This window comes from Hypanus sabinus, chromosome 1, assembly GCF_030144855.1.
Source record: "Hypanus sabinus isolate sHypSab1 chromosome 1, sHypSab1.hap1, whole genome shotgun sequence".
Taxonomy (NCBI): Eukaryota; Metazoa; Chordata; class Chondrichthyes; order Myliobatiformes; family Dasyatidae; genus Hypanus; species Hypanus sabinus.
The window spans coordinates 37,635,454-37,643,345 of record NC_082706.1 but is presented as its reverse complement, the minus strand read 5'-3'; the positions used below and the strand labels follow the sequence as shown (position 1 = coordinate 37,643,345).

Here is a 7,892-nt window from a genome sequence, read left to right as displayed (position 1 = left end):
TGCGTAAAAGTTGAAGTAATTTCCGAAGATAAACTGCTCCGAAGGCAATTTCCACTTCGGCGACGGAGTCACTTCGAGAGAGAAACGGCGCGTTTTGACTGAGAATCGAGGGCTGACCGTCCGAACCGCCGGCCTCCGACCCTTAACTGTCTCATCCGAGAGGGGCCAGTCCTGTCACTCCGCGACGGCGAGAGGTGGCGGCCGAACCGGGAGAATGGCGGAGGGGAGCAAGGCCAGGGCTCTCATCGTCTCGGTGCAGAAGTTTACCCGTGACCTCCCCAGCAGGGTGGGGGCAGCGAGAGACACGAAAAGACTCCATCGAGTGCTGTGCAATCTAGGCTTTGACGTGGAGTTCACCACCGACGACAGCGCAGAGGACATCTTGCACAAGTACCGGCAAGGTGAGCGGGAGCGGATGGGGGGCATCAAATGAGTGTGTAGGTGCTGAAAACCTCGGGCGACACGCCCAGACTGCTGGGGGGAGCTCGGCGCTTCGGGGGGCAGCTTTGGAGGGAATAAACAGGCCGAGACTCTTCATCGGGACTGGAAAGGAAGGGGGCAGAAGGAGAGGAGAGAGGGGAAGGCTGACAAACTGGGCAGGTGATATGAGAGGCCAGGTGATGGGAAGGGTGTTGCCTGAATTGGGTGTGAGCGCTCGGCTCCGGGTTGGAATCGGAGGTGGTTCCCGCGGCGGGATAACGGGCGTCCCCCTCCCCATCGTTGGGGTTATCAGGGTTGGAGAGGAAGGGGGCAGAAACCAGAGTAAGAAGGTGGTCTGGAGGGGAGGAGTACCAGCCGCCAGGTGACAGGCGAGGCCAGGTGAGGGGGAGGGTGGGATAAGTGAGAAACCGGGAAGTGGTAGGTGAGGGGGAGGGTGGGGGAAGTGAGAAACCGGGAAGTGGTAGGTGAGGGGGAGGGTGGGGGAAGTGAGAAACCGGGAAGTGGTAGGTGAGGCCAGGTGAGGGGGAAGGGGGGGGGTGACGTGAGAAACTGGGAGGTGATAGTTGAGGAGGAAGGTGGGTGAAGTGAGAAACCGGGGGGTGATAGGCGGAAAAGGTAATGGGTTGGAGAAGATAGTGGACCATGGGGGAAAAGGGGAGGAAGAGGGGCACCAGAGGCGTGGTGGGCAGGTGTGAGATGGGAGCGAGAATGGGGAATCGAGGAAGAGAAAGAGGGATCGGGGAGAAGTGAGCGGAAGTTGGAGGGATGAATGTTGGAAGCTACCCTGACGGAACAACAGTGCTCGTCCAACCCGTGGCCTCATAGAGGGAGAAAAATGTTATCGACGGACCGAGGAAGCAGATGCGGAGCGCCAGTGGAGATTGCAGAGATGGGTCGGGGATGGGGTGAAGTTCAAAGATGGATCCTGATCTCCGGCACGGTTTATGTGGAGTTTGCTCGCTCTCCCTGCGACCTCCGGTCTAGAACATCGAACGTGGTCGGCGGCGGGGGGGAGTCCTCTCCCTCCTCTGGTTCGGGTGCCCAGGATCGGAGTGCGTGCGGGAACCACGGCCAGGCTGGGAAGCTCGGTCACGGGCACGGTGTGGAGCTCGACGCCACCTTCAGCCGCAGATACAGAAAGGCGATCCGGGCCCGCCGACCTTTCGTGTCCGTGGCGACTCTCCAACACGCAGTCGTGCTGACTCCGTTTGCCAGCACCGAGAGCCGAGCCCCACTGACGATTCAGGCGACGCCCGTGAGTGACTTCACCTGGATCGTGTCAAGTGCTGGGGGCTCCGGGAGACTGGCCTCGTACAGACCTCGTGGGAATGAAGTTAAACTGATGGGGAGAGGGATGGGAATGTGGGGAGAGCGAAGGGAGCGAGATGGGAGTGAGGGGAGAGAGATGGGAGTGAGGGGAGAGAGATGAGAGTGAGGGGAGAGAGATGGGAGTGTGGGGAGAGAGTTGAGAATGTGGGGAGAGTGCTGTGGGTGTGGGGAGAATGTTGAGGGTGTGGGGAGAGTGTTGGGAGTTTGAGGAGAGTGAGAGTGAGGGGAGAGAGATGGGAGTGTGGGGAGAGAGTTGAGAATGTGGGGAGAGTGCTGTGGGTGTGGGGAGAATGTTGAGGGTGTGGGGAGAGTGTTGGGAGTTTGAGGAGAGTGAGGGGAGAGAGATGGGAGTGTGGGGAGAGAGCTGAGAAGGTGGGGAGAGTGCTGTGGGTGTGGGGAGAATGTTGAGGGTGTGGGGAGAGTGTTGGGAGTTTGAGGAGAGTGAGGGGAGAGAGATGGGAGTGTGGGGAGAGAGCTGAGAAGGTGGGGAGAGTGCTGTGGGTGTGGGGAGAATGTTGAGGGTGTGGGGAGTATTGGGAGTTTGAGGAGAGTGAGAGTGAGGGGAGAGAGTTGAGAGTGAGGGGAGAGTGTTGGGAGTGTGGGGAGAGTGCTGTGGGTGTGGGGAGAGTGAGAGTGAGGGGAGAGATGTGTGTGTGGGGAGAGTGCTGTGGGTGTGGGGAGAGTGTTGAGAGTGTGGGGAGAGTGTTGGGAGTGTGGGGAGAGTGCTGTGGGTGTGGGGAGAGTGTTGAGAGTGTGGGGAGAGTGTTGGGAGTGTGGGGAGAGTGCTGTGGGTGTGGGGAGAGTGTTGAGAGTGTGGGGAGAGTGTTGGGAGTGTGGGGAGAGTGCTGTGGGTGTGGGGAGAAAGATGTGGGTGTGGGGAGAGTGCTGTGGGTGTGGGGAGAGTGTTGAGAGTGTGGGGAGAGAGTTGAGAATGTGGGGAGAGTGCTGTGGGTGTGGGGAGAATGTTGAGGGTGTGGGGAGAGTGTTGGGAGTTTGAGGAGAGTGAGGGGAGAGAGATGGGAGTGTGGGGAGAGAGCTGAGAAGGTGGGGAGAGTGCTGTGGGTGTGGGGAGAATGTTGAGGGTGTGGGGAGAGTGTTAGGAGTTTGAGGAGAGTGAGGGGAGAGAGATGGGAGTGTGGGGAGAGAGCTGAGAAGGTGGGGAGAGTGCTGTGGGTGTGGGGAGAATGTTGAGGGTGTGGGGAGTATTGGGAGTTTGAGGAGAGTGAGAGTGAGGGGAGAGAGTTGAGAGTGAGGGGAGAGTGTTGGGAGTGTGGGGAGAGTGCTGTGGGTGTGGGGAGAGTGAGAGTGAGGGGAGAGATGTGTGTGTGGGGAGAGTGCTGTGGGTGTGGGGAGAGTGTTGAGAGTGTGGGGAGAGTGTTGGGAGTGTGGGGAGAGTGCTGTGGGTGTGGGGAGAGTGTTGAGAGTGTGGGGAGAGTGTTGGGAGTGTGGGGAGAGTGCTGTGGGTGTGGGGAGAGTGTTGAGAGTGTGGGGAGAGTGTTGGGAGTGTGGGGAGAGTGCTGTGGGTGTGGGGAGAAAGATGTGGGTGTGGGGAGAGTGCTGTGGGTGTGGGGAGAGTGTTGAGAGTGTGGGGAGAGAGCTGTGGGTGTGGGGAGAGTTCTGTGGTTGTGGGGAGAGTGGAGAGTGTGGGGAGAGTGCTGTGGGTGTGGGGAGAGTGTGGGGAGAGTACTGTGGGTGTGGGGAGAGTGTTGAGAGTGTGGGGAGAGTGTTGGGAGTGTGGGGAAAGTGCTGTGGTTGTGGGGAGAGTGTTGGGTGTGTGGGGAGAGTGCTGTGGGTGTGGGGAGAGTGTGGGGAGAGTACTGTGGGTGTGGGGAGAGTGTTGAGAGTGTGGGGAGAGTGTTGGGAGTGTGGGGAAAGTGCTGTGGTTGTGGGGAGAGTGTTGGGTGTGTGGGGAGAGTGCTGAGAGTGTTGGGAGACTGATGGGAGTGGTTTGCGGGAGAATGGAGAGGGGCTTCACTGTGGCTTCTGCCGACTTTGGTTAACAACGCTGATCTGGACAGAATCTCAGCGGGCCCACGGATCCTGTTTCGTCTCCATTCTCTCGAGCCACGGGGCTGATGGGCTGATTTACGGAGCGGATGGTAAACCGGTTCACCTCCGGGACATTTACTCCATGTTTACAGAGAAGGCCTGCCCGGCACTGGCGGGGAAGCCGAAGATCTTCTTCGTTCAGGTGAGTAAGCGTCGAGCGAAGACGCATGATCGGAGGAAACTCAGTCCGCTCTGCCCCAGTAGCGGGTCAGAAACCCTGCAGGCATGGTCCAACAAGCTCTCAGTGAAAACCTGCCCGGAACCCTGGCAGTTATTACTAGTCCAGCCACGTGGGTACAATGGGCAGGACAGACTAGTGTCAAAAAGCCGTCGGGGTGTCGGTAGAAAGAGTCCAATTCGGTTGCATCTCGGCCTGGTGCAACAACTGCAAGTGACTGAAGAGGATCATGGACACAGTTCAGGACATCACACAAAATATCCTCCCCTCCACGGACTCGGCCTCGATAAAGCAGCCAGCGTAATTAAAGATACCCCTCCCCACCCCAGGCAATCCCTTCTCTCCTCCCTCCCATCGGGCAGAGGGCTTGAGAACACGCTCAAAGTAAATTTTATTATCAAAGTACAGAAATGTTACCGCATACTGCCCTGAGATTCATTTCCCTGCAGGCATTTATGAAAGCCCATAAAGTATTACAATAGTTTGCCAGGTTCAAGGGCTGCTTTTGTCCCTCGGCACTGGGACTCTTGAACCGATCTCTCAAAAGATAAAAATTGACTCATGACCCTGCACGTTATTGTCTGCCTGCACTGCATTCTGCCTTCTCATCTCTCACCTCCCCCGGTGACCCTCCTCCCATGGTCCCTTCTCCTTCTTTTCCAGGCCTTTACCTCGCCGAGCTATCACTCCCCTTCCCCTCATTTCTACCCCCCACCCACCTCTCTTCTCACCTGATCTCCCCTATCACCTGCCAGCTTGTATTCTTGCCTCCCCACCCGCCACCTCCACCACCTTCTTCCCCACCCCTTTCTGATCCTGATGAAGGGTCTCGGCCCAAAATGGCGACGATTTGATCCTCTCCATAGATGCTGTCCGACCTGCTGAGCTTTAACATATTTTGTGTGTGTTCCCCTGACTTTCATCTGCAGAATCAGTTCTGTTTAGATCCTGCATTCTGTTACTTATGAGGTATGATGGCAGGAAGTGTGGCATGTGACAGTGTTAAGCCAATAATCCTGCCCCACAGGCCTGTCGAGGAATGCAACTGGACGACGGGGTTTACGTGGGGGAGGATGAAACCGACAGCTGCAGTGCTGAGCCCAATTCCTTCTCTCATTACCTCGCCATTCCGGATGACACGGCCGTCCACTTCTCCAGCAGCCCAGGTAGGCGGCTCGGCAAGGGGGCTCCGCTCCCAGATCACGTCCAACGTGGGATGGGACGGGCGGGGAGGGGGAGGAAGATGAGAAGCTGTGAGGGAAGGAGAGGATAGGGGATAGGCCAAGATGGATAGGGGAGGGTTGGAGGGGGTAAGATGGAGGGGGGACATTTGAGAGGGTTCAGATGGTCAGGGAAGGGTTGGGGAAGATGCAGAGGAGAGGGTTGGAGGGTCGGATAGATTGGGGAGGGTTGGGGGGCAAAATGGATAGGGGAGGGTTGGGGTAGTGTACTGGTTGGGGAAGGGTTGGCAGCGTTATGTTGGGGGGACAGAGGGGAGGGTGGAAGAAGATTAATATGGATAGGCATGCAGGAGAAAGATAAAATGTTCGATGCAAAAGTGGATGGGTTCAGATGGACGGATGGGGTGTGGGGTTCAGATGGACGGATGGGAGTTTGAGGGTTCAGATGGACGGATGGGAGTTTGAGGGTTCAGATGGACGGATGGGAGTTTGAGGGTTCAGATGGACGGATGGGTTTTGGGGGTTCGGACGGATGGGTGTGGGGGTTCAGATGGATGGATGGGGATTTGGGGGGTGCAGATGGTTGGATGGTTTGAGGGTTCAGATGGGTTTTGGGGGTTCGGATGGATGGGTGTGGGGGTTCAGATGGATGGATGGGGATTTGGGGGGTGCAGATGGTTGGATGGTTTGGGGGTTCAGATGGACTTATGGGGGTTTGGAGGTTCAGACAGATGGATGGGGGTTTTGGGGGTTCAGATGAATGTTTGGGGGTTCAGTTTGTTGGATAGGGCTGGAGGGGTTCAGCTGGGAGAAAGATAAAATGCACAAGTCCGATTTGGAGGCAGATGGTGAAATAGATGGAAGGGGGGTGAATCAGTTGCCCTGTGGAGATTTAGATCATGTGGCCTGTTTGGACTGTTGACAGGAATGATGCATTTCAGTTTCGATGTCCATGTGACAAACCTTTAAACGTTTTACAATTTCCATCTCCATCCTCTGCCGCTGTGACAGATTACGGCTCCTTCCTGCGTGCGACCGGCTCTGTATTCTTGCAGACGCTGTGCGATCTGCTGCAAGGCTGTCAGAGACACTGGGAGCTCCTGAAAATCATGACCCGCGTGAACTGCATTGTTGCCCTGTGGTTTGAGTCCAGGGGTAAATACGGGGGCAAGAAGCAGATGCCTTGTTTCGTCAGCAAGTTGCGACACGAGGTCTACCCCTTCTCCGACAGACCCTCAGCAGATCCCTCCGAGGATGCCAGCCTCAACCACAGCGAGTCATAGAGCACTACCATGGAGAAACAAGTGCTTCGGCCCATCTAGTCCATGCTGAACCTAGCCCCGCTTGAACCATATCCCTCCCACCCATCTACCCAAACTTCGCTTAAGTGTTGCAATTGAACCGCAATCCACCCTTGGGAAAACAAAATGCCTGAAGAATTTCCAAAAGAGGGCACCCCTCTTGACACATTCACCCTCATGCGAGTCACAAATCTCCCTATCGCGCCAAAGGTGATCCAAAGGGAAACCGGAAGAGACCCCACCCACACTGCGTCAGGTCTGTCTTGCAACCCAGAATGTGCAGCAGAAATTCCATTTCCACATTTTTAAAAGTGCCTGGATGGACTTGCCTTGTTTGGGGATAGAGGGCATTTGTGCCATCCACGGTGGGAGCTGAGGTGTTGGGGAAGCTACATGCCAGCCTTCCAGGCGCGGTCAAAAGCAAAGGGTTGGCTCGAAGCTTTGTCTGGTGGCCTGGGACAGATCAGCAAATGGAGCAGGATGCCAGCACCTCTCCATCCCTGGGAATGGCCTGCACTGCCCTGGCAGAGGATTCACGTGGATTTTGCCAGACCGTTCATGGGCACAAATTTCTTGATCATGAATGCAGCTGTAAATTGGCCTGAAATGTTCCCAGCAGCCTCCACGACAGTCTCGCACACTGAGAACCCTCTTCCTAAGGACATTTAGTCAGTGCCAATGGACCACAGCTTGTTGCAAAGCAGTTTCAATCATTCCTGAAAATGAAATTACACCCACGCCATACCACCCAGCCCCCAGTGGCTTGGCCAAAATGTTTGTCTGGGTCTAAAGAATGCTCTGTCAGCAAAACATTACATTGAATCAGAAACTCGCCAGTCTCCTCCTTGCGTTTTGAAATGCCGCGCACTCCACTACCGACAGCTCACCAGCTGTCCTGTTCCTGGGTCGTCCCTCGTGAATGTCTATATATTAATTGTATTTTAAAATCATAATTGTAGAATACAGGCGTCCCCCTCTTTACAAAGGTCGAGCGTTCTTATGAAACATTTCTTAAACTGAAATGGCGTAAAGCGAAGAACCATTAATTTATATGGGACAACACACACAAAATGCTGGTGGAACACAGCAGGCCAGGCAGCATCTGTAGGGAGAAGCGCTGTCGACGTCCTGACGAAGGGTCTTGGCCCGAAACGTCGACAGTGCTTCTCCCTATAGATGCTGCCTGGCCTGCTGCGTTCCACCAGCATTTTGTGTGTGTTGTTTGAATTTCCAGCATCTGCAGATTTCCTTGTGTTCGCAATTTATATGGGAAAATTTTTTGTAAAAGTGAAAATCCTCTTTGTAATGTGAAAACAGGCTGCCAATGTAGGGCTGGCGGAAATGCTAGCATTCGCAAAGCGGGGGACACCTGTACTGTGAAATGCGTTTATATATAAAGCATATTGCTCTCTA

At 55.5% G+C, this 7,892-nt stretch overlaps 1 protein-coding gene across 1 annotated transcript; it reads left to right on the top strand.

Annotated features, from left to right (window-relative positions):
* Nucleotides 1-214: 214 nt before the first annotated feature.
* LOC132398015 (uncharacterized) lies at nt 215-7,538 on the top strand. The gene is made up of 5 exons (XM_059976945.1): nt 215-401; nt 1,269-1,763; nt 3,789-3,961; nt 5,025-5,163; nt 6,190-7,538. The coding sequence occupies exons 1-5, from the start codon at nt 215-217 to the stop codon at nt 6,459-6,461; spliced, it is 1,266 nt and encodes a 421-aa protein (XP_059832928.1). The 3' UTR covers nt 6,462-7,538.
* The last annotated feature ends 354 nt before the right edge of the window (nt 7,539-7,892 follow it).

Coding starts and splice junctions, on each gene's coding strand:
- LOC132398015 (XM_059976945.1), top strand. CDS start 215: ATGGCGGAGGGGAGCAAGGCCAGGGCTCTCATCGTCTCGGTGCAGAAG. Junction 1,764..3,788: donor ACTGGCCTCGTACAGACCTC/GTGGGAATGAAG, acceptor TGATCTGGACAG/AATCTCAGCGGGCCCACGGA. Junction 3,962..5,024: donor CGAAGATCTTCTTCGTTCAG/GTGAGTAAGCGT, acceptor CCTGCCCCACAG/GCCTGTCGAGGAATGCAACT.